General features: G+C 47.1%; 9 protein-coding genes across 9 annotated transcripts; 4 read left to right on the top strand and 5 right to left on the bottom strand.

The window, feature by feature from the left end:
* Positions 1 to 452: 452 nt before the first annotated feature.
* N7520_005046 (threonine/serine exporter family protein) lies at positions 453 to 3,047 on the top strand (the record flags this gene model as incomplete). The annotated part of the gene is made up of 1 exon (XM_057138980.1): positions 453 to 3,047. The coding sequence occupies one exon, from the start codon at positions 453 to 455 to the stop codon at positions 3,045 to 3,047; it is 2,595 nt and encodes an 864-aa protein (XP_056997187.1).
* Positions 3,048 to 5,116: 2,069 nt separating this feature from the next.
* On the top strand, positions 5,117 to 6,606 carry N7520_005045 (NAD(P)/FAD-dependent oxidoreductase; the record flags this gene model as incomplete). Its single annotated transcript, XM_057138979.1, has 3 exons — positions 5,117 to 5,390; positions 5,454 to 6,413; positions 6,461 to 6,606. The coding sequence occupies 3 exons, from the start codon at positions 5,117 to 5,119 to the stop codon at positions 6,604 to 6,606; spliced, it is 1,380 nt and encodes a 459-aa protein (XP_056997186.1).
* Positions 6,607 to 7,718: 1,112 nt separating this feature from the next.
* N7520_005044 (uncharacterized protein) lies at positions 7,719 to 9,737 on the bottom strand (the record flags this gene model as incomplete). The annotated part of the gene is made up of 1 exon (XM_057138978.1): positions 7,719 to 9,737. The coding sequence occupies one exon, from the start codon at positions 9,735 to 9,737 to the stop codon at positions 7,719 to 7,721; it is 2,019 nt and encodes a 672-aa protein (XP_056997185.1).
* A 377-nt stretch (positions 9,738 to 10,114) lies between these two features.
* Positions 10,115 to 11,214, bottom strand: N7520_005043 (NAD(P)-dependent alcohol dehydrogenase; the record flags this gene model as incomplete). Its single annotated transcript, XM_057138977.1, has 3 exons — positions 10,115 to 10,397; positions 10,449 to 10,878; positions 10,932 to 11,214. The coding sequence occupies 3 exons, from the start codon at positions 11,212 to 11,214 to the stop codon at positions 10,115 to 10,117; spliced, it is 996 nt and encodes a 331-aa protein (XP_056997184.1).
* Positions 11,215 to 12,869: 1,655 nt separating this feature from the next.
* N7520_005042 (class I SAM-dependent methyltransferase) lies at positions 12,870 to 14,531 on the top strand (the record flags this gene model as incomplete). Its single annotated transcript, XM_057138976.1, has 10 exons — positions 12,870 to 12,904; positions 12,959 to 13,015; positions 13,071 to 13,100; positions 13,152 to 13,193; positions 13,240 to 13,312; positions 13,372 to 13,412; positions 13,464 to 13,489; positions 13,538 to 13,724; positions 13,780 to 14,208; positions 14,258 to 14,531. 10 exons carry the CDS (start codon positions 12,870 to 12,872, stop codon positions 14,529 to 14,531), a joined length of 1,194 nt encoding a protein of 397 aa, XP_056997183.1.
* A 301-nt stretch (positions 14,532 to 14,832) lies between these two features.
* N7520_005041 (uncharacterized protein) lies at positions 14,833 to 15,063 on the bottom strand (the record flags this gene model as incomplete). Its single annotated transcript, XM_057138975.1, has 1 exon — positions 14,833 to 15,063. One exon carries the CDS (start codon positions 15,061 to 15,063, stop codon positions 14,833 to 14,835), a length of 231 nt encoding a protein of 76 aa, XP_056997182.1.
* A 2,721-nt stretch (positions 15,064 to 17,784) lies between these two features.
* N7520_005040 (uncharacterized protein) lies at positions 17,785 to 18,954 on the top strand (the record flags this gene model as incomplete). The annotated part of the gene is made up of 3 exons (XM_057138974.1): positions 17,785 to 17,938; positions 17,989 to 18,911; positions 18,937 to 18,954. 3 exons carry the CDS (start codon positions 17,785 to 17,787, stop codon positions 18,952 to 18,954), a joined length of 1,095 nt encoding a protein of 364 aa, XP_056997181.1.
* A 2,134-nt stretch (positions 18,955 to 21,088) lies between these two features.
* Positions 21,089 to 22,072, bottom strand: N7520_005039 (uncharacterized protein; the record flags this gene model as incomplete). The annotated part of the gene is made up of 1 exon (XM_057138973.1): positions 21,089 to 22,072. The coding sequence occupies one exon, from the start codon at positions 22,070 to 22,072 to the stop codon at positions 21,089 to 21,091; it is 984 nt and encodes a 327-aa protein (XP_056997180.1).
* A 1,982-nt stretch (positions 22,073 to 24,054) lies between these two features.
* N7520_005038 (uncharacterized protein) lies at positions 24,055 to 25,105 on the bottom strand (the record flags this gene model as incomplete). The annotated part of the gene is made up of 2 exons (XM_057138972.1): positions 24,055 to 24,958; positions 25,044 to 25,105. 2 exons carry the CDS (start codon positions 25,103 to 25,105, stop codon positions 24,055 to 24,057), a joined length of 966 nt encoding a protein of 321 aa, XP_056997179.1.
* Positions 25,106 to 25,213: the final 108 nt, after the last annotated feature.

The following is a 25,213-nucleotide window of genomic DNA, read 5'->3' as shown; positions in this document are numbered from 1 at the left end:
GTTAGCTTGAACAGGGTAAATGGCCGGATAAGCACGCATGAGAAAGTTCGGTTCTGCTTTCTCGGTTCTGGATCGCCACTGACTCCACCTACGGATGATGTACAAGTGGTACGTGTTCTACTGCCCTGTAACACAAAGGGACAATAGGGAGGTGAGTGTAAACTATGGGTCATGTAAATCCTAAAAATCCTCTAAGATGATTTATAGAACGAATAGGAAGTGGAGATAGTGACATGCCTTGTGGATCCGAATCTAGAATCCGTTTTTGGTATAAAAAGTTCCTTTTAACCCATGGATCCAAAGGGAATGGGAAAGTCTAGCTTTTTCCTCCGATTCCATATTGGATCTAGAACGTTTTAGTTTGTATACATTATATCTTTTTTCCCTTCTTCTCTTCCTTCACACCACATTCGTTTCCATACTAGATCCTTAGACTTCGGTCTACATTTCTAATGTCCGACTCAATTCCTTTCCCACATCCGAGTCCCAACGAAGAATATTCCGAATTTCCTTTTCCAGATAATCAAAGCTTCGAGCGTGAAGCAGATGGCCGATACGAAGAGCTGCAGGCGCCTACGCCAACAACGCCAACAACGCCAACAACGCCCGAGCCCGAGCCCCGAATCGAGGTACCGGAAGTATCTGTACCTGAACTTCAACTTCACGAAGAGCCTCAAATTGAACCTCGCATCCGATCCCCTCGCGTGCGATTCCGCTCTTTAAGCCGTCTAGGTGATCGATACCTACACCCATCAGATTCCCATCGAGTGTTCTCCGAAAAATCAGACGCATCCAATCCCTTACTGCCGCCCGCGGAGTTGGCCAATATTCCCCTCCATGCATCCGGAACCGTCACCCCACCAGTCCCCGCACATTCCCGCGCTGGTCGCAGCCCGAACAGATCTGCCTTTTCGGAAAAAGAAAAATATGAGGACCCGGATTCTGTCGAACGTACCAGTTCTGCGCGACACCGATTTAGAGCTGCAGGTCAGCTCCTGCGCCAAAAAACGACTCGTTTGACTGAACGCCTCGGTCGCCCCGCAGATGATGGCGAGGCTTTGAGCGCCTCCCTCCTTCCCGATGACTTTGATGGTATCCCTCTGGAGGAATTACAGGCCCGTCGCGCCCGTCGCGATGCTGATGACCTGCGCGCACTGGAAGCGGGTGAACCACTTACCGAGCCTGCTCCCAGTGCGGAGGCTCATCGCCTCGTGCGCAGCATGACCATGGTCCAGGACCGCTTGAAGCGCAAGCCTAGAGGCGCCTACCAGCGGTCTGGTCAGACCACCCCCGAAGGCTTGCTGCGAGACTACACCGCTGCCGCCCGTCGTCGATCTAGCAATTTCGGCGGCGGAGGTAGTGGTATTTTATCGCAGCTGTTGAAGTTGCAGGCCGTGCAGACGGGGGGCTCATCGCGACCGGAGAGTGTTATCACCGATGACTCGGATAGTGAAACTATGTTCTCGTCGGGTGGTACCACCCCGAAGAAGGGCTCGCGGTCTCCGTCGATGCTACCCTCCATGCCTCCCTCTGGTGCGGCCACCCCGCGGAAAGAGAAGCTCAAGTGGCACAAGAAGTCCGCTCACCGGTCGACCTCGTCGTTGGTGAAAGCGTCGATGAACTTGAGTTCCGCGAGCTTGCCGGCAGCTGTGGATGCTATGCCGGGTAAGGGGAAGAAGCATAAGCGCAAGACGCGCTTGGAGGATGAGATTCGGGTTACCGTGCACATCGCCGAGATCATCTCTCGCCAGCGTTATATTATGCAGCTCTGTCGGGCGCTGATGCGTTACGGTGCTCCTACCCATCGATTGGAGGAGTATATGCAAATGACTGCGCGTGTGCTGGAGGTTTCCGGTCAATTCCTCTATCTTCCTGGTTGTATGATCATGTCATTTGATGACCCCGCGACCCGAACCGCTGAGGTGAAGCTGGTGCGCATGGTCCAGGGTGTGGATCTTGGACGCCTCGCCGATACTCACAACGTGTATAAGAACGTCGTCCACGATCTGATCGGTGTGGAAGAGGCCAGTCAAGAACTGGACGAGATCATGCAGCGCAAGCCACGTTACAACAAGTGGTTGGTGGTATTCCTGTATGGTCTCGCCAGTGCTGCGGTCGGCCCTTTCGCATTCGAAGCCCGCCCTATCGATATGCCTATGATCTTCCTCCTTGGATCCCTGGTCGGCTTCATGCAACATGTCCTAGCCCCCCGCAACGTCCTTTACTCCAACGTCTTCGAAGTCACCGCCGCAATTCTAACTTCCTTCTTCGCTCGCGCCCTCGGCAGCATCGAAGTAAACGGAAGCCGTCTCTTCTGCTTCTCCGCCCTCGCCCAATCCTCTATCGCCCTCATCCTTCCCGGCTTCACAGTTCTCTGTAGCAGTCTGGAGCTACAATCCCACCAAATGATCGCTGGTTCGATCCGCATGGTCTACGCAATCATCTACTCCCTCTTCCTCGGCTACGGTATCACCGTCGGTATCACAATCTACGGCCTGATGGACAGCAACGCCTCATCCCAAACCTCCTGTCCAAACCTCGACGTCTACGGCTCCGTCTATATCCGCAAATTCCCATTCGTCGCCATCTACTCGGTCTTCCTCGCCTTGGTTAACCACGCAAAGTGGAAACAGATGCCTGTCATGGTCTTCATCGCCACAGCCGGCTACATCGCAAACTACTTCAGTACCCTTAAATTTGGCAGCTCCTCCGAAGTGGCCAATACCGTCGGTGCTTTCACAGTCGGTATCCTGGGAAATCTCTACAGTCGTCTCTGGCACGGTCACGCCGCCACAGCCATTCTACCGGGTATCTTCGTACTCGTGCCCTCCGGTCTCGCATCAAGTGGTTCCCTACTCTCAGGCCTCACCTATGCCAACGAGGTCATCGCCGGCGACACGTCATCATCCAACGCATCCGATACATCCGTCTCTAGTCTTGGATTCGGTATGATCCAGGTTGCCATCGGCATTACCGTTGGCTTGTTCATTTCTGCTCTGATCATTTATCCATTCGGAAAGAAGCGCACTGGCTTGTTCAGCTTCTAAGCATTTCCTTGCATATACGACAGATTTCTTACATTTATTACTGATTTTTCATGTCCTTTGTTTTTCAGCGTGAGCGTCTCAAATATTTTGTTTTATTGTTTCTTTTAGCGTGATAGATTAGATCATAGATGAGATCTTGATACCATATATCGATATACGAATTTACCGATGCACTTGTGTTTCCAACATTGGAAAGATATAAATAGGATGTTCTAGACCAGATCCACTTATCTGGCCAATGACGCGTTTGTGGGGCCTGGCCACCTGTGCATGGCGTGGCGTTCGCCCTATATCCATCACATCGTCATTCAGAAGGCAAATGGAAACTATTGATAGAATTTATAGATTCAACAGTTTCAGCATGACGTCAGTTTGGTAATCTGTCTCACTAGGATTTTGATACAGAACTGGATTGGAATTTAGCGCCATAATCCGTGGCAATTCCACAACACGCCAATCAAGACGAAATGCAGCGTGACGATATCCGAAACCGACCGATTCAACTAGCATCTTTGACGCCGTAGCTGATGTCAATTCCTGCTACAGGAATGCAATCCCCACCGCCATCGCTCTCGCAACGGAGAACATCAACATAAACCTAAATCTCAACTCAAAGACAGAGACAAGGATGTTCTACTTTGACGGACGCGGATATTGCAATCCAGAGCACTAACCTGCCATCCTCTACAAGACTACATGTTTCCCCTCTATCAGAACCAAAGCCTTGTAGATTGCTCTCGGCCTATTCAGTCATGATTACAAAGCAGTGGTAATATTCCCATCCGTCCGAATCTCGTCGACGAGATGATCAGACTAGCCATTCCCCGGATGGAAGGAGTCTTCTGAAGGCTTTGCTCACTGATCTAGGAGTTATCTAAGGTCTCCTGCCGATAAACTTTTGGGACCATTGAGCTTGCTTGCGAAACACTTACTCCCGCCATCAATATCATCGTTTATATCTGTCGGAAGCAGCGTGGGCTGGCGGCTTCTTACAATGATAGTCATCAAAGTGATTATATGGTGAATCTTTTGGAAGAGGGTCACGATGTCTGTCTTGATTTTCAGCTACTGCGCTTCCCAGTCAAATCTTTACAAGCCAAAATAAACATAACAAAATGAGCCACCCTATCAACAAGTTAGCAAGTTAACATAAACCAAGTCATTCTGAAGAACCTACAAAGCCACTCCTGCAAAAACAAGCGCAACAATCGCGCGTCCTTTCAAAGCATGCCCATTGAAAACGGCTCCAACCCACGAAACAGTAACGAGAAAAACCGACGCCGCGACTAATATGAAATCGAACAAGATACGATAACTAGGATATGGAGAGCGTTTATAGCACAATAGCCCGATATTGATCAAGGACCACAATCCACAACCGCTGAGCTGCATTTATCGATTCTGTTAGACATCGATCACGTGAAATGCCAAGCAGTCAGTCACACTACCTCCGAGTCTCCAACTTACGAAGAAATAATAGTAAAATTCCTGCGCGGGATAATTCACCCCACTAACAGCGACGATACCACCAATCGCGGAAACAAGTGAAAGAATTCGTAACAAGAGAGAGAACCACGTCTTAGTGAAAAACCCCATAGTCGAGTACGTGTACAGAAGTCCATGGATGCTAGGGACAAAAACATTGAACAAAAATGCAATTATAGGTGATCGGTGCCCCTGAGTTAGAGTCCGATGGGGGCTATTTTCAATCCGAGTTTTAAGGAGCTAAGGATTGAGAGGGTTTCTTGGCAAATGGCGTTTAGTTGATTCAATGTTTTTTGGTTCTGGAAGTTCCATTTCTTTAATGCCAATGTCTATTGGGTTTGCTGGTAAGTCTAGAAATAGACGGAGCTGGAATCTGTATCAGATAAGAACTTCCTAGGAAACAACAACTTCAAGTTGGTTAGAATCCAATCTCAATACTCCATAACGGGGAAGAACATCGGGAAACCCCCGCAAGTGGAGAAGGCAACATGATAAGAAATCCCCGCCGATAACATTGAAACATAATAAGATGCAGACCCCATTACTTCCACGGTTTAGAAACAATCTATTGATTCAAAGGAACAATGACGAAAACAATGCAGCCATCGCTTCCCAAGCCATCTTCAACTTTATCACTATGGCATCGAACAACGCGCTCATTTCCCCATTTACATGCTAATCGCCTGACTCCCGTACCCGCCTCGACGAAATACCTTATTATTGGCTCAGGGATTTCAGGAGCCTTGACCGCTTGGAAATTGATTGAAAGTGGAGTTCAAGGCGAGGATATCCTGATCATTGAAGCTAGAGAGGCTGTTTCGGGTGCTAGTGGAAGAAATGCGGGACATATCCGACCGGGTGAGTATCATTCTGTCTTCCAACGCCATTCTATCTACCACTGACACCTGTGTATGTGACTAGATTCTTTCCGTGGATTTCTTGATTACGCGAAATTTCACGGACCAGAACAAGCAAAGAAGATCCTGGAGAATGAACGGGTTGTTCTGGAGAAGGTTCGCGCATTCGTCCAAGAGCACAATGTCGACTGTGATTTTAATTACCTGAGGACTTTTGAGGTCGCGCTTACGGAGGTATTTGTCGCCCTTCTTAGTAAATCGCTGGCGGCGTTCAAGGAGGCCGGTGGTGATGTTTCTCACGTCAGGTTCTACGAAGGGGAGGCAGCCAAGGCGGAAACAAGGGTCCCGGGCGCACTGTGTGCTTATGAGTCGGCTGCTGCATCGAACCATCCTGGAAAGCTGGTACAATGGATCTTGAATGACTTTATTACCAAAGGTGGTAAGCTGTGGACGCACTGTCCAGCAACGAGGGTTGAGAGGTCTCAATGTATGAATAATCCCTTCAGATGGGAGGTCCACACTCCGCGTGGTACTATCGCTGCTGAGACGGTCGTTCATTGCACGAATGCTTATGCGGCATACCTTCTGCCGGAATTGGAAAAGTTCATCACGCCTCGTCGATCTCAGGTCAACTCGTTTGTTCCACCCCTTTCCCTGTCCGGTGGGGATACTTTGAAACACACCATGGCGCTGAGATATCGAGCGGATCATTTTTTCTCGGTCAATTCGTTGAATAACGGTATGGTGGTGCTTGGTGGGACGGGCACTCGAAGCAGCGTAGATATGACATCCGAAGACCTGATCACGTTCGACGATTCCAAGTACAGTGATCGTCTCGCGCAAAACAGCACCAGGGAATTCCTGGATCTATGTCGGGAGCCGGACGCCACTCTACTCCGCCACGGTGAAGGGCTGGATCATGCGTGGACGGGGATTATTGGCATGACGGCTGATCATGCACCGTTAGTTGGGCCGATCGAGGGACTGGAAGGTCAATGGATTTGTGCCGGATTTAATGGTCATGGTAAGTCATCCCTCACTTATACTTTGATCACTACTGACAGGCACTAGGCATGGCTGGAATCTTCACCTGTGCTCCTGGCTTGGCCAAGTTAATATCGGGCCTTTCGTGGGCAGATACTGGTCTTCCAGAATGTTTCCAGTTTAGCACGGCGAGAATCCAACGGCTCAACCAGCATATAAAGAGCACTTTATAAGTCCATTGTGGGTTACGTATACCTAGGTTACTGAACGGAGCATTACAGCCTTCTAAGCTAATCATGGCTATTCTATTCTACTGAGTGCAATGATTGAATGGGAATTATGTATGAGTTTGAATGATTATAATTGCTAATTATCAAATCTCGATATCACAGGGGAATACATCAAGTCCATTGCAGACATACATAATAAAGCAGACACAAAAATTGAATATTTGAATGAAAAGAAGAAATAGAAGTTGATGATTCACAGAATTAACCACAGGCCCTTTTCCTCATCCTTTCATTCTCAGAGATGATTTCCTTGTATCGTTCATTTGTCGGTCTCCCATATCAAAACCCTTTCTGAGGGATGCGAGCATAACGAGCTAGTTTGCTCTCCTTGCTGTAGTAGATCCTCACGGGTTGTAGTCGCGGAATGGTAAGACATGATCCCAAGCTGGAAGTAGTAGAAGTAGTAAAGTTGGTGAATCAGGTTTGGACTGGAGATGATAAGAAGGAGAAAAGAGTTTGGTACTTGGAAGGATTCCCAATGATCCTGTAGCAAGTCATCTAAATTACATAGAGACCATGAGCCATACATGGTTCGGCAGCCTCAGGAATGGTAGGAAACTTGAAATCCCAAATTAGGACACTTCATGTACAAGGTCTCTCATCCTTCAGGTTAAGCATACTGGAAGATACCTACAGATCGGTCAGCATCAAGCCAATATGCTAGAAAGTCCGTTTAGTTAATGTGTGTAATTTAAAACTTCGATAATGTATCAATTCAAATAAATGAGATACATGACGAAAACTAGCTGGGAGCCGAAACTCGACAACGCTGGGAACGCTAATGGTCGATCGTTCACAAAATGAACTTGGAAATCAATAAAAAATGGTTGATAGCGTCAAAATCCGCAAAGATGCATCGAGAAAATCATCAAGGTGCATGAAAGTGCGGAAAGAATCATAAAAATATCATGAATCGTGGACTCCGTAACCCACTTCTCCCCTTTTCCTTTCAAATTTTGTTTTTTTCTCCTATTTTCTTTTTCAACTTTTTTTTCTCATTGTTGCAGTTTCATAAAGAGTATCATCTCTCTCCTCAGAAGTCGTGATCATTGAAGCTAGTCCATCAAGTTGACGTTGATGGTCGAATTCAAAGTGCTGAGGAATGAGTAACCATGCTCTTCAACTGCGTATCCAATGACTTTATTGCCGTTCTCTACATCCTCGAGGGTCTTGTTGGCTGCATTGTACTTGACAAACAGATCCGACTCGGCCTTTGGAACAAGAAATAGGCTGAATTGGGCTTCTGGAAAGTAGTAGCAATCAATGAAGATGTTCATTATTTTGCTGCGATCCTCGCATAGAAGACTGATCTTTGCTTTCCCCTTTCCAAGAGCTTCGGCTGCTACCCGTTTTCCACGTCTAACCCACGTCCATCGGAAGGGAATTTCATCGGGGCCATACGCATGATATTCAACCATGGAAGACAGGTCTGCGCAAACATGAATTCCTCGGCCATTTACGACAAGCCAGTCCTTTTTGGACGCAGTGAAGTTGTTTGCGGAATCGAATACCGATCCGATAAAAGCGGATTGTGGCTCGGATTTGGTGACAGGTTTGGCTGTAGTGCTTTGGCTAGACGCTTTCTCTGGAATAGAGCCTTTCTGCTTCGTTCCTATCACACTCTTTGCCGGCTCTTTTACTGGAGCCACCACCTCCTGTTTCACTCCAGTCTGAATTTGACCCCTCTTCACTGGAGTCACTGGAGTCACTGGAGTCATTGGAGTCACTGGGGGAACCTGCTCTGGCTTTGAGCCAGTCTGACCTTGATCCACCTTCATCACCGGAGTCTTCTTCTCCGAGGTGGTTTTCTTCTCTGGCTTTGACCCAGGCTGATCCTGATCCAGCTTTTTGATTGGGGTAATCTGATCAGTCTTCGGGCCCATCTTGTTTTTCTCAAGGGCTTTCAGCGGAGTGTTTCCCTGTTGCTTCGCTCCAGTCAAGCTTTCCCCGCTCTTTTTGAGCAGATATTCATTTTGGTACGTCTCCATGTTAGTCCCCATCATAAAACACCAGATGTTGTAATCCGGTTTCCATAGCTTTGGACGGGTGGCTGGATTGAGGTAAAAGCACTTTGCAGCGGTGTGGTACTTTTGCCCACAATACGCGCATTCCTTGCTGGCTTTCGAGGGCAATGTCTCACGTAGATTCTGCGCGTAGACAGATGGCTTGACCCCGTCGGGAGGAAAGTGCTTCCGCTCAGGGCCGATGTTCGTTGCGAGCTTTGTGGTAGGGGAATCGTCTGCTTCGTTCTCCACCGCGGCGCTTTTCTGCGCCTGCCTGTGAAGTGATGCTTTAAATGCCACCAGTTCTTCGCCGTCAATTTCGAGGTCCATTTTAGTGACTGCATCACGATCGGGAATGTTCAAGTTTCGACCTTGCTGATATTTCGGCTGATTATCAAGGCGTTGAATGATTTTGAAGCAAAACAAGTGGAAGTCCACAACATTAAATTCACTCCATAGATCGCATTCGTCTGCTCGTCGATTCAATTCTGAAATCGCGGCAGTCACAATGCAGCTATTTTCCTTCGTGTCAAGCTGGTTCACAAGCTTGCAGGCGGCGAAATAAGGCGGAATTTGAACCTTCAGTTCCCAAAGACGCTTGAAATGTTCCTTGAACTTCCAGATAAAGTCTTGCGGTGTTTTATGGCTCGACAACTTGATGGATGAAAGTGTGGCCACCCCATCCATGTCTGCAAAGACCCCTGGGGATTGGAATTTTTTTTTGGCTTGTTCCACAAATTCGTCGGCCAGCTTGATAGAACTTCCTTGGGACGCGATTTCCGCTAGCAAGGACTCCGAGACATTCTCAGCCAGATAGTGTCTCACCAACTTCGAATAGTCTAACCACCGTGTGGCCGCCTCGCTTTGCATGTCGGGTCTGGGGATGTGGATGTCAATAAGCTTTCCCAGGCCCACTGACTTCAAGCGGCGCGTTCTGTTGCGCAGCCAGCGGTTGAAGTCCTCGGGTTCCACCAGTCGGTCCATTTCGCTGAAAATATCGATGTTTATCTGGACAGGTAGATCCGTGGCTTGGTCGATCAGTACATTGTGGTCGAAGGAAGAGGGCTTCATTTTGGCAATGGTGATTGGTTTTCTGTCCTGGACAGGATTTGATGGCGATATCAAAGTGAGAGATCTTGAACATTAAAGGACACAAAAGTCCCAGGTACTAGGCTCGTGGATGAGAAAGAAGAGGACAAGAGAAGTGAGGGAAGAGGAGAGTTGAAGGATGGAAGGAAAGAAAGAAGAGGACAAGAGATGTTGGCGAAGAAGAGGGTTGTAGGATGGAAGGAGAGAAAGAAGATGGTGGGGGGAACAAAAGTAAACAACAACATTGATCGCCTGATAATACCAGTTGACTCTGAGGCTCTATCGAATATATTCTTTTGATCTAATTCTATATCGTACATAATCTATTTAATCTATCGATCATTTCCCCTTGGTATCGTCTATTGACGCACAAGAACACCACGGTAGCGCATTTTGCCCTGACGGAGGGTTTCCATTGCCTCTTCAACTCCCTCCCTGTTCAATGGGAACTTCATTGTGGTCGGCACAATCTTCTTGGCCGCCGCGAACTGCACCAAAGAGCGAAGGCTGTGTCGAGATGCCACCAGGGAGCCCTGGATCCGGATACCCTTGATGTTCATGGCCAAGAGCGGGACAGGCGAGGGCGCAAAGTCGACAGTCAATGGGTAAATAGATCCGTGAATATCCATCAAAGGAATGAGACTAAAGAGGTCAGTAAAAGCCCATATTACCCACATCGACTCGAGAACTTACGAAGGATAATCAACGTTAGCACTGCCGCAAAGCAGGAGGTGGTTCACCGGCTTGCAGTCCTTCAGCTCCTCACCCTTGCGGAAGACATGATACTCGGAGGCACCGAAGCTGAAAGCCTCTTGCCGCTTGGCTTCAGAGCTGGAGAACACAACAACATGGCATCCCATGGCAGAGGCCAGCTTGATGGCCAAGTGACCCAGACCACCGATACCCATCACAGCGACTCGGTCAGTGGGACGAATACCGTATTCAGTCAAGCAGGTCCAAACTGTGGCGCCAGCGCACATCAGAGGAGCAGCATCTGCAGAGTCGTATCCGTCGGGGATTGGAACGACACAACCAGCATCCCAGACAACACCGCCGCTGAACGATCCGAGATCATGGTCATGTGAGCCGTATTCCTTCTTGTTCTCGCAGTACTGGTCCCATCCTGGAGTTCATGTTAGCCAGCTCCTTTTCATATCTGACTAGCTCAGGACATACCAGTCAAGCACTTCTCGCAAGTCCCGCAGACATAGTGTGTGTATCCAAATCCAACACGATCTCCAACCTTGACGTCCTTGACATCGGGGCCAATCTGGCGCACAACACCAACACCTTCGTGGCCGAGAACCATACCAGACTTCAGGAAGTGCTCGTCCGTTCCACAAAGACCGGAGTGTGTGGTCTCGATGAAGACTTCATTGTGGCCCAAAGTGCGGGTTGTGGTGTCGCCAACAATCTTGCCCTCCTTCGAACCTCGAAAGACTTCAAATGTGACACTCATGGCGTTGGATGTGGATTGAAATGATAAAGGTGTAGATGGGGGGCGTTATCAATATAATTCTTAAAAATGAATGCCAACAAAAATCCGGAACAGGGTCATATTTAAATTGAAGCTCAGAGGCCCCATAGCTCTGAATTTTCAGCATAAAAACAATCTTGGCGTTTTTTATGTGCCGAGGCGTTTAACAAAAAATTGAATAAGGTTATTCTAGAGAATTCTACAGTACAAGTTCCATGGGCCCATAAGAGGCGATCGCAACCCATTGTGAAGGGAGCTCCGATGGTTCCACTAATCCGGTTGCTCCGTAGCAGGATATTTTATCGCTTGATCTACCAGTTCGGGAATTCGCCCGTTGAATTAAGGTCCACCAGGACCGAGTTTTCTCCTGGGGCGGTCCAATTCATTGCCCCGAGTAACAGAGGACTCGGCGACTTTTGTATCCACGTCATTTTTCTGTAAGTGCCGGGCCGATGTCACGCCCAAGGCTTAATTTACTCAATTTACTCTGTAATTAGTTTAGCTTCTTATTCTTATTTGGATCTGCCGCCCAATGTTATCACGTGATGAAAATGAAATTTTAAAAAATATCAATTTATTAGGCAAGCTATTAGCTAAGCAGGCAATTGCAAGTAAATTGATCAAGTCTAGACTGTCGCCTGCGTCAAGACTCATGTACCTGGATTGGCCACTCCTTTCCCTTTCCCTTTGTAGTCTTATTTTCATAGGTGTTAAGGACCTACTTTTTTTACTTAACAATAGATACTTGGGTACAGGTAGCTTGCGACCGTGGAAACAATATCCGGGAGCGTACCATTGGCCCAACGCACGTTGTATGGGCTAGAACGAGCCAGTGGTCTGGGAAAAGCATCATGGTTCCAAATCTTTGGGATGTCAAAGCCAATCTGTCCCGTGTCTCAAGGCCAAGGGTTGAATATTGTCAGTGCTCATAATCTTCTTTTCTACTTTGTGGGATCATTCCACATTCGACTGTTTTAGAATCTATTTTTCGGAAGATCTTCCAAGGACAATAGCAAGGAGAATGGAATCTTCACGGCAGGGTTTCGAAACCCTGGTCGTTTTCAGCTGGCGTGCCAGAGTGTCGGGTCTCTGTGTTCAAATCATCAATACAGTAGCTCTAATCATAAGCCTTTCCCAGATTCCCCCAGGCTTGCATATCCACAAATCAGCGATCCTCTTCCCCACTAGGTCTACCCACAAGGGTCCGAGATTTCTTTCTTCACGGTGTAATTAGAGCCCTGCACACATCATTTCAGGAGATTTAGTAGCCTCACACTAGTGCAGGGATCGCAGTGCATATTCTAGATTGAATACAGTAATGATTACCATCCTTCGCCCCGGATACTGCGAGACTTGACTGCGAAGGGTAAGCTAATCTCTCGGCCCACTCTCCCCAAATTGTCGGGTCTCTCTGATGTGATATCACCCCGCCTCCTTAAATTTCCCAGTCATTTTCCCTTCTATTCATTCTGCGCTTCAAAATCGGACGATCTTGCTACTATCATATCGAAAGCTATGAAGAAAGGAGATTCCAACTCTGGGGAAGATGGGGCCATCACGGTGGTAAGTGGATAGCGAAAGTGAGACCGACCGGATTTCCCGCTTATGTCCACCTGCAGGACCCCAGCTGTCAAACAATGGAAAATGGTGTCCAGTATAGCGACATCAATTCGTAAGTTTTTGCACTGTTTTGAACATCACTTTGTGTTATCTAACTTTGAATCAGCGAAACTTTTTCTCTATCCTCCTCGATATATCGGGGAGTGATGGAAAATGGCCGACGGTAGGCTGACCAGCACAGTCCTGACTGGAAATATCGCTGATACATTTACATTCAGGTATCAAACTATGCGCGAGGGCGAGTATTGGTAAAACAACATCTATGATTTGATTCCAGGTATGGGCGCTAACTTGGACAGGGGTCCTGCAGATGACCAGCATTTTGAAGCACTAGAGGCAGGGTAATTACTCTGCATTGTCAGAAAAATCACGTGCTGATGTAGACAGGTATCTTTCACAACTTGTGATGGACTCGGAATCTCCAAACGCACTATTCCAGTCTCCCATTCAAAATCCTCAGGTATCGCCATTACTGATCTTATAGCGTTGAAATGGAAGGCTCATTCATCTTTGCCACAGAATGTTCTTGATATCGGTACAGGTCGAGGAACCTGGGCAATGTGAGTGTACTCAGTCGAATGGAAACAAAAGTGGCTAATGGTATGTGATAGTGACATTGCAGATATGTTCCCCAGTGGTATTTTCTTCACCTACCCCTTCTGCTCGATTAAGCTGACCCTGTAAGCCATGGTTCGCGGAGTCGATCTTTTCCCACCGCCTATCGATTGGATGCCTCCCAATTGCGTCCTAGAGGTCGACGATGTTCTCCAAGATTGGACATGGCGCGACCCGTTCGATTTCATTCATATGAGCATCATGATAGGCGCCTTTTCCAAACAAGAATGGAAGAGCGTGTACCAACAATGCTACGAGTAAGAACTTTTCACGAATCGGAATGGGCATTTAAATAACACCAAGAATTACCAGCAACTTAATACCCGGGGGCTGGATCGAGCAATTTGAAGGATCCTGTAACATCATGTCGGATGACGGCAGTCTACCCGAGGACAGCATTCTTGCAAACTGGGGAGATAATCTCATTGCTGCCGCGAACAAATCAGGACACCCGATGGGCACACTCGATACCATGCGGGAGCAGATTGAAAATGCCGGCTTCGTCGACGTACACGAGAAGGTGTACAAATGGCCGATTGGAGGCTGGGCAAAGGATCCCGTACTCAAGGAGGCGGGGAGACTAAATTCAACAATGTGGAAGTCCGGCATGGAAGGGTGGGCAATGTATCTCCTCACACGATACGGTTCCCCTAAGCCGTGGGCGAAACAAGAAGTTCAGGTTCTAATTGCAAAAGCTCGTTCCGAGTTGAAAGATCCGGCACATCACGTATATATCCCAGCGTGAGTTTGCGACAGCATTGTCAATTCCCCCGAACTAACTTCCTCTTAGGCGACGCATCTGGGCACGCAAGCCTACCAATGAAGAGGTAGCGGAGCGGAGTAAAGGCACGCCAGAGTCTACTCGGACTGTGCAACGAGTTGAAAGGGCACCCGTGCCTATCTCCGAATCTCCCACATCCAGCAGATCCAAGTCGTCCTCACTGGAGAGGCCAGCCGCTGTGAACCTTTCTTATCTCCAAAGTTCACCTGATCTTGAGGATTCTTCCACCACAGATGCAACATCCCCACGTGCATGTTCTCCTCGTGATTGGAACAACATATGATGGCCTAGGGAATGATAACTTATTCTATGTGCTACTGGAAATCCTTGGGCTCTTATTACATCAACAATATACAAGAAACGCGCAAATCGAAACTAGCCTTGAAGCCTTCTGTTTACATTTCTTCTTTGCAGCACTCACAACATATCTATCCCTATGTCATTGGTCTGTGGAGTAAAGCTTCTCAAGACGACATGGGGCAATTCCGGGTTCTAACTAGTAGGCATCTGCAAAAACCAAGGGCGTCGCTGCCTTAGAAGTTGGGCATGTTTTCACTTAGCTATGAACACAATATCACTTGTTTTCAATGCGTCCGCGCTATTGGTTGATCCTGAATGACAGTGTGATCCTGACCCTTCGCGTGATAAGTCGATCCTTGGAGAAGGACGTGATCTTGAGGCTCATTCACTTCACCCCCAGTGACCCCACCCACTACTATAAATACCTCTTGTCTCACCTTCCGAACCTTCTTTCCTTCTTCCTCCATCACTCCTTTGAGTTCAAACTTCAAACTTCCATCTTCCATCTCTTCCATGATCCAATTTCAAAGTCAAACTCAACCCTCCATCTTCAAACTTTAACTTTGAAATCTTCATCCATGTTTTCATCAACACAAACAGCTTCACATCATGTCAAACCCCCTTGATGTAGTGTTCACTCACTTTGATCAACAACTTCCATCCTGGCCTGCCGAGTTCCAAGGTTTGTTTACAATTCTATTCCTGTGGCTTTGCTAACCTTTCAAGACTGCCAATCTTTCTTCCAGATGACCTTCCATATTTTGCTTCCACACCAAATGAGTCTGCTGAAAAGCCACTCTTCCTCCCTGAAGCTTTCATCCTACATCTGCAAACAGAATCTACGAACTCGTCACCGTCAACAAAGATGTTTAGCTTATGCTCCTCTCTGAACAGGCGTCACTTTTGTGTCGGGATAAATTCATTGAGGACTGAGTCAGGATAACACTTTGGGCTTTGAAGTCGTCAGCGACTTCAAGCTTTTCTTTTCTTTCATGTGGTGTGGAGGGACAACCCACTGGGCGCATTTGCGGTGAAGAAGCACCTGTTGTGGCAAGGAGGATACAGCCTCAGTCACGGTTCCATCAATGGCATGCGGTGAAGAAGCACCGGCCACAACAGGAGGATGTGCCACTTTTAGCGTTCTGTGGGATATCTGGGATGGTGGAATCAGAGACAGGAAAAAGGATGAACTTCTTGTTTATCTTTATGAAATCTCCATACTCATGTTGTCTTTGTTTACATTTGAAATTCTGGAACTAAAAATGACTCAATGAGACCCAATTTGCCCTTGCTTTGACTTGTCAACAAAAAGTTATGAGTCTTGGTCTACACAGTCTTGTCAATGTTCCTATTCAAATAATCACATCAATATGCCTACATCGCTTCCAGATCCTTTTGAGGACTGACTCCAGTACTTAGAATTCTGAATCTCAGTTTCAAAATCCTACGTCAATATGTAACTTCCAGTAATCAATGGCCCAAGCTGTTCAATATACTGCGCGCTCATTCGCTCCACCAATGGGATCCCATGTTCCCGCCCCACATGCAAAAAAACATCCACATTCCCACCATCAAGTGCGGGACGAAGGCAAAAAGAATGACCAGACTGGGGCTCGATCCCAGGACCTTATCGGTGTTAACGATACGTGATAACCAACTACACCATCCGGCCGATTCATATATGCGTCTCGCAAATTATGGTATATGTTCTTTGACTTGAGATAAATACGCGCTAAACCCAATAGCGTAATTCCTAGGTTACCATCGATATGCGATGACCAGTTACACAAATGATGTAAATTAATATTGCCCTTTAATCTGACATATTTATTCCATCTTTCCCTCTGTAAGTGGAGGTCTAATGTGATTTTCATAACCAATATTGAATCTAATTGAAAATGTCTATGGGATGACTGGGCGAACGAATGCGGGAACTAAAATGTCCGCGCAAAACATGCGAGGCCAACAATCTGCACCGCGTCGTCCAACGTCGTATCGACGACGCCTACGAAAATATTAATCTGACGTCAACTTCCACCTTGAGTGACTTCTAGTACCTACTCTGCTTGTCGTAAATCTACGGATGTAGACTGAAAGATCGCATATGGGGTATGTTGGAACCTAAGTTTTGGTGGGTGGGGGGGAAGAGCGATGCCGATTGCCGAAATAGATGTGCTAGAATTATCCGGGCTGAGGGATCACAAGATTGAAAAGGGCGTCATTAGAATGCCGGTGATGAAGCTAGAAGGTAGCAAGTAAATGATCAAGGCCGTTTGCGAGAAATCCGGGGGAACTTATGTAGGCTTTCCTCCTCCACTTTTATTCAAGGGAAAGGAGAAGGACAGATCTTACTCCTTTACGCTCCCCCCGAAACAGGAAAGACCCTTACCGCTGGTATTTACCTAATATCGGAGCGAGGTTTAAATCGATGATGGTTTTCTAGAGTCTATAGCGGAGTATATCGGTTGACCTCTACTAAGCATTAGTACTTCCGATCTGGGCCATGAGCTAGATCTGCTCGATTACAATCTGCCTTTTTTCTTCCGAAATACGATTAGATGGAACGCAATCATTCTCCTCGACAAAGCAGACGTTTGCCTCGAGACTCGATCCGCCTAGGATCTCCGACGCAATAGCATTGTTTCCAGTAAGCGGACTTGGCGCATTGACACTCACCCAGGCGACACCCACCCGACAGCTAGCCGCATTCAAGTCATATGCAGGTCGGTTTATATTGTAGGTGACCACATGCTAATCCTGGTGCGCTGTTTGAATGCTGCTTTTCTTGTTCTTTTTTGTTTTGATTCGTGGAAATTCCGTTGGCGCCCAACTCTTCAGCCCCATTCCCGTCTTGGAGCCCTAAACGCCTTTATTTTCCACCTGGACGCCCTGTACGCCCCTGAAGCGCTGATGCTGACGTAGGCTTCCCCTCTCGTGCTGACACATTCCCTGTAGATGCATCGTTACAGTCACAACGATTCGATCTGGCGCCCAAAGAACCCCCTACTTAGAGCCCCTTCTCAATTGCACTTCCTCTGTTAAGATACTCAAAGAATTTCTCAATACTTTAACTCCGATTATTTCGAGTACTGAATCTCCAAATTCTTGATCGTCCAGGCATAGACATGACTTACACGACTTACCTTTGGTGGTGTTGTGATTGCTCATTCGGGCCTCATAATTCTGCTGTACACGTCGCATGCATATACTGTGCGAGGAGGCGATGCTCGCTCTGTATGGTTGATATGGTAACCGATGGCAATCCAGAACCGGAATTCGATGTTTCCATTCAGTCGCCTAGCCCGTCCATCGAATCACAAGAATATACTTCTGAGGATGAAGTATTAGAAATATCCGAACAACCTAATGAGAACAATGGAGAACTCGATCGTGAGTCAATGAAATATTCATAGTAGCCCCAAATTAACGCTTGTCTACAGGGCGAAAATCCACACCTGCAAGAGGCCCAGTTCTAAATCCGCCTACCCCTCGACGCCAGGTACAGGAAGGGTCTATTGACGGCGCTATTCTTCCTAGCATAGTCCAGACAATGAACCAAGGATCCGTCGGCAAATCATCAGAAACGCTACGGAAAAGCTTGGAAAGAGACTCTGGTTACGCCTCGACATCGCGGCCTGCAATGTTGGCTCTCTCTTCGGAGATCACTTTCCGGCCAAACATCGGACCACCAGTTCCAGGAACACTGAACGAGACTAGATCTGGATATTACCACGAACCCCAGTCCCTTGCGTCCGACAATGAAGATATAAGCTCGCAAGTATCCGGCGACACTGACAACGAAGAAAAAATGGCCAGTCAAGCTCTAATCAGGGTATTTCTCGCCGAAGAGCCTCTCTTCCGAGACTTATGCCAGAACGCCATAGTTCAAATGAGCAGAGAGCGCTTTGTGGAGAATCTGCAACGATTATTGAAATCCTTTCACAAGAATCTTTCTGCAGAAGCAGAAACCGAAGCTGAAAAGGCTGTCGCTAGAATATTGCGGAGCAGGCAAGGAAGGCAGCGAATCAGCCAGCAGCTCGCTGTTCATATCCTAGAAGAGCAGGGAGAAGGCCTGAAGAGTGACCGGACTATTTCTGAGATGAAAATATTTATGCGAAAAGCCAGATCATTCCAAGTCCTTCTGAAGGATTTCATGATTATGTTTCTCCCTTCTGATTTGCAATGTGTTCTTCTGTCGATCCCTAAAAATAACATTTGGGTTTCACAGGAACAGGATTTATCGCTCATAAATCGGGCAAAAGGGTGGATAGAAGATCAAACGCAAGCAAGATGGAATTGGTGGCCACTGAAGCCGAGAAAACGGTTGCTCAGGGATAGTGAATCTCGAATGTTCTGGCAATGTGTAAGTCGATCTTAGTACTTTGTAGGTCAATGCTAAATTATAGAAGACTTGCAGTGCACAGCAGTGGCAAGAAATCACTACAGAGCAACATGCAATTGTGGAAAAAATACTCGTCCTCTCCGATGACAGGCCTCAGTCGCGATATAGTTGCAGGACAAAAATAGAGGTTACGACAACACCCACCTGGCTCAATGAAGACACAACTCAAAAAAAACATTCTTCACCATCATCTACCGCAGAATCAGCAGCAGCTCAAAGATATACACCTTCAGGGAGCGATTCATCCGGCTCGCTTCTGCGACGTGGATCGTCAACTAGTAACAATAACCATCCAGCGACAACGGTTCCAACGCAGCCTACCCCAACAAACCCCATTTCAAATCAAAATATGCAGACGAATCCAACAGTTCCAACTGTTCAATCCCAAAGCTGGATCTTATTTGGCGTTCAAGGTGCACAGCGGACTCTCACGCCGGCTCAAATCTTGGTTCATGACTACAGTACCGATTATAGTGTTTTCAAAGACATAAAAAAATTCTATCGAATGCATCGAGGTCTCCTGAGATTATGGTTCTCTATTTGGCAAATGGAAAATTGCGAGGTCGTCAAGGTACGGTCCAGTCGTCCTACTAAAGCCAGGTAGGCTAACTATTCACCAATACTAGTTCAACAGATTGTCCCTTAAACGTATGGTTCGCGAATACAGGGACCTTCCCGATCATCAAGACTACCAGTATAAGCCCCGTGCCGGAGCTATCGACGCGAAGAATCCTCCAATTTCGCCTCATTTATTTGAGGCTTTATTCTACACTTGTTGCGCCCCTTGCTCCTGGCCAATTCCTCATGACTGTATGCTTCCCCCGAATGGAGCAAGGTGCCTAGAACGCATTCCGAAAAGGTCAAGGTGTTTTGAAAGCGATCAAGGTTCGCCCATATGGGGCCTTGAAGCTGTCTTTGCTGTGTCTTTCCTTCATGTTCTTATCTACCACTGCATCATGGTGGCTGGCCCATTTGCATTTTTCTGGTGGTGGATTCGGACTCATCCAGGTGATTTACAGGACGCGTCTGTCCCGGTTACTATCGTTCTAGGTGCCTTATCTTTTTTTTGGAGTGCTGCTGGAATCCTTACGAATAAAAGGCTAGACTGAGTACCTAAAATTGTGAATCAATTCAAATATATAGGTTAGGTTGGGCGTCTTCACGCCAAAACTTCAGATGAACAAGTGCCCTGATCTGCATAAAAATAGCCTATGGGGTTGAACCACCTGGGAAGAGACGGAGAAGTGACTGCGCTTTATTGCTTATCGCTGTTGGCGCGAAGGTTCGACATTGTTAGTTGCGATACGATGCTAGCGCGATCCTAATGACTTTGGGCTAGATTTATACTCATTGCATCCCAGTGTTGTAGGACTGGGTAAATTTGAAATGGATAATATCGGGATCAAGCGATAATAATAAGCTCTCGCTTGGAAAACTTGCGCCGGCATTTGAATATATATTTACGTTAGCTGGATGCAAATGTATATATTTTGCAACTTGAAATCTAATATTTATTCAAGTGTGTCGAAATTTCATCGGAAATTTCCATTGCAATAAAGGATATTGAATCCAAGCATCAAGTACTGAAAGCAGGCCAAGACTTAAATAATCATAGCTGAGCATCCAGAAAGCCCCAAGGCAAAACTATTGCGGGTCGGTAGTTCTTGATCCACATTGTGGATGCATTGGTGTTACGAAATAAGATTTTAGTTTATAGGGACAATATCCCCACCTTTTTTCATCAATTGGCCGGATGGTGTAGTTGGTTATCACGTATCGTTAACACCGATAAGGTCCTGGGATCGAGCCCCAGTCTGGTCAATCTTTTTGCCTTCGCTTTCACCACTGAAAGAGTGGTTGACGCTTTTTTATTGCGTGGGCAGATTTATTTATTTATTTATCTATTTTTATTTATTTACTTATATATATATATATATATTTGCAAGCGATGGGATTTTCTTACCGCCGTAGCTACCTATCAGGCCCTGTGCAGTGGATGGACTAAGAATGTGAATCAAAGCTACGGGGTTACGGAGTTCAAGCGTTGCACACCAATAAAATTTCAACTGGATACACTTTGATTGATAAACTTATCAAGCTTCTGAGTGCATGAAGCACCCGATTCCAAAGAGACTTGTTTATTGTTTCAGTGTCAGCACGCCTGGCCGATAAGGCAGGTAGTTGTAGTCTGCGCTGTCGTTGGGATTACGTCCCTGGTAGAGAAGTTGCAGGTTGCACACATCAACAGTCATTGTTTGATCAGGGTTGGTGCGAACAAGATCGCCGTGGCTAATGTCGTTGGTCCAGGTGGCGCCACTGTTGGCCTTTCCAGCAAATGGATGGCTCTCAGTACCGGCTTGCACTGTCCACGAACCATCCAGGCTTTCAGCCGTGAATGAGCGGAAGTATCGTCCATTTGTCCCTATCGCCTCGACGATCATGAGGTATTTCTTGTAGCCCTGAACAGTGTACACTTGGACCGCCTCAAATAAGTTGTTAGTCGTATCACTTAAGATGATCTCCGATGACGTGCCGAAGTTACCCGGAAAATCGTCGATAGGCATGCTGGCTCGGTAGATCTTTCCATTATCTCCTGCAAAGAAAAGATACATATTTTCATCGTCTCCAATGACTGTCTGGTCGATAGCACCGGTGCTGGAGCCGGAGATGGTTCCAGAGAAAAGTGGCTGCTCCGATGACCATCCATTGGCGTTGGTGGGATCGCTGGATGTTCGATAAGAGAACGCGGTTGAACCCCATTGGTAGGCCAGAACCCAGATGCTCTTTGGCGCAAAGTAAAAGAGGGTGGGTGCAACAGTCGAGTGGGTCATTGCGGTTTGTTTCGCCGAGGCCATGTTAGACCAGTCTGAGAAGAGACCGAAGTTCATCGAGCCATAATTTCCATCAGATGTAACGATTGACCCATATACAAGATGCTGGCCGTTGTAGACAACGTTGGTGAAGTCTTTCAAGGACACCCAGTTTGAACTGGGCTCTGCTAGTGCATTGGTGGATGTCCAACTGTAGGTCGACGGAAGATCGCAGGTCGCTGCAACGCCTGGTAATGCATAGAGCAACAAAGTGCCAGCTGAAACAAAACCAGCAGTAATGGAATACTTCATTGCAGTGTGTTGCAGGTAAAAAATAACATAAGGTTCAAATGCCCCGGAATTGAAAGAAAGAAGGTCAAACAGAGATCAATCAGGCTTATATATCCACATGAGACTTGAGTTTAGGATGATTGAAGCAGGTAAACAGAATGTTGAAACCAATCATTCGGTTGTTTTCCCGGATATAGTCCGGTTCGAAGGGTGAATTGACTGGTAAATCGCTTGGCTTCATACAAAATTTCATTTTTGCCGAGAAGATAGCGGGGAAAGCAATAAGCAGAGACACAATGGCTGAATTTGAAACTGAAGAATTGCCTGAATACTTTTCTTCATCGGCGCTTCTACTATATGTGGTCAAAGTATGTGGGGTACAGCTCAAGCCTCAAACGGAAGTTCCCCGGCGGACTGCAACCTGCCCAATGACAGAGTGTCATATCAATGGTGGCTGCATGTTGGCTTCTCTAGTTCGGCGACCCGTTCCCTGTATGATGATTTAGGTTACCTTCATGGACCCTGGTGCATAGCCTAAATTTTGCTTCAATTTAAGGCAATTCTATGACAACCCATCCTTCCGTATGCCAGACTAATAGAATAATCACCAAATTTAAGTAGAAATTACAGCTCATATATGCATAAGCTAAGCTTCTTCCTTTTGTTTCTCATGATCGACCGTCTATTACTTGGGTACACCGCGGGCTTTTTGAACATACGCTCGAAACCCCCCAGCCCCCGTCTTTTCATGTTTTCTTTCTTTTCCTTCCACTTTTATTTTATTTTCTTTCTTTCTGCTACGTATAAATTTGGGGAGCCCTTTGACTCTTTAACTACGGTAGGGAAGAAGGTAGGGTACTGGATGAGAGACGGGGTGGGTAAATGAAAAGCAGACTGAGAAGGAGATATAGTATAATAATCAGTGAATCTACCGAGGCAGGCGCTGCGTGAAATGAGGGGCAGAAAGCCTCTAGTAGATTCTTAAAAGATATGTGCAAATCCTCAACACATGATAGGGAATTAGTGTGTTTATTAGAACCCATGATTCGAAGCAATAGAGTAGTGTAAGATTTGGAAAACGAGAAACTTTTGATCTGCGACTTGAACTTTGAGCCGATCAGGGGGAGTAAGTCGCCAAGGGAAGCGGCATGTTATGTTCGAAGAATCATTGAAATCGGAGGAAAGGGGCACAGCCTCATGTTGGAGCCGTGGAGCGCGACTGTTTAACATGGTTTTTTGGGGTTTCCCTGATATATTCAATCTACGCACGACCCGTGTTGTGTAGTTTTAGTATCATCAGATGTCGATCAACGAATAGAAAGCCAGGCAGAAAAAACGCCTGAAACGTCGTCAAAGGTAGTCATTTGCGCGTTCGCGTTACCCTTAGCGTTGGGGTGTAATACATCAAAAACGTCAAAGCGGAAACACTATGACATGAACACATGAACTTAGTATATGAGAGACAGCCATCCCGAAAAGAAACAAAAAACAAACATACTCGTGAAAAGGGACGCCGTTAAAAAAAGGGAAAAAAAGATCAAAGACAAATGGATCGACCAACCGGACAAATACGTTGGTGTCAGATACTGTCCTCCCTCCTCTTGACTGTCAAATAAGCAGAACTTGTGAAAGTCCCACAGTTTACAGTTTACAAACATAGGTATGAGGTGCGCAAATGGGGCAGGCGGCGCAAAGTAGTTTCCGTCGTGGGCGTAGTTAATGTATCCGCTGAGTTGGCGTGTTTCACTTCGGTGATCAAGGCGGGGCTCAAATATGAAACAAGTCCTAAGCCAGCAAGGGGTCCTTCAGCCACGACGTGCAGTCGGTCCTTATGGTCTCCATGGGATAAATGAAGGAGTCCGGGGAATATCCAGGTCCATCAAAGCGAGAATCAAAACGGAAGCATGAAGGCCCAGGGGAAATGGAAATCACTGAGGTAAACATCCATGGGCTTGAGGATAATCAGAGTGAATGAGAAATGGAATGGCCATACATCCAGAGACTCAGGGGGTAGCAAATCTGACGCGGCGGCGTCGGTCATTAATCATTTTCTCCGTGTCAACATAAAGACGGTCGAAGAACTGCATAGCGCTAGAATCCTTGAGGATCTTTGCAACTTGGGTTCCCGCGGAAATGAGCTGAAGCACGTTACGATCATCCTTGACGGGTCGCGAGCTATGCTTGGCAGCATGGCGCATCTCCAGGGAGTTTTCAAGAACGGTGATGAGCTGCTTGATCTGGCCGTTGTGCAGGGTGTGTCGGGGGATACGACGTCTTGTAGCAAGTCTTTTCAAAAGATGGACCCATTCATTCCATTCCCGGTCTGAAGGAACTTGGACTGGCCTTTTGTCCGTTTCCAGAGGAATGGGGAATTGGTATCTTGCAAAAAACTCATAGGCTGATAGAGAAAGACGGTCATTGACTTCGTGCAGGATTTTATCTTGTTCGGCAGCATCTAGGTTAGTCGGGAGCTGGGGCAGCTCTTCCTCTCGAGTTGGCACACTTCGAGAAGAAGGTGGGTCCAGGATTTGATGGGGGCCATCGAATTCATCGCCCCGGATAGAGGTTCGTCTCTGGGAAATGTACTGGGAGCTTCCTCGGTTTGAATCGGGACCTCGCCGGATGGCTCTTTCCACGATATACGTTGGGCTTTCCGGGGTATTCGGGGGTCCAACATCCTGCCGCAGCGGCTCGTGGACAGGATGATTCCATTCAGAGTATACAGGGACCGGGGGCATGGAGTGCCCAACTGGAGGATAAGACATGCGTCCCATGGACTGATTCATCATATGGCCGTAGTTATCCATAGAGGTTGGGGTTCCTGGGTAGTGAGGGCGTGGTTGTTCAAAATCGACCATGAGCGGACGGTTGTCCCTCACGCCGTAAGGTCGAGGTGTCGACGGTGCCCTTTTACCACTTAGCAAGGATAATGAAGGCCATGAAAGCGCCAGGGTGAGGAATGGAGAGACCACTATACTTGGTATAGATGTACCTTTGCCGAGCATGGATAACGGGAGGATTTCCCGGAGGTATATACATAGAGTTCTGAGCCATGTTGCTGCTGGTAGATGTGAGCCAGTGTTCCCTCCGAAAGCCAGCTGAAAAGAAAAATAGAACGAGGCAAGAGGAATGGTATTTGTTTGTGCTAACCTGGGGCGAGAC

This window comes from Penicillium odoratum, assembly GCF_028828045.1.
Source record: "Penicillium odoratum strain IBT 22623 chromosome Unknown utg000004l_segment0_segment0, whole genome shotgun sequence".
In the NCBI taxonomy this organism is placed as follows: Eukaryota; Fungi; Ascomycota; class Eurotiomycetes; order Eurotiales; family Aspergillaceae; genus Penicillium; species Penicillium odoratum.
This window is presented reverse-complemented; position numbering and strand designations above follow the sequence as displayed.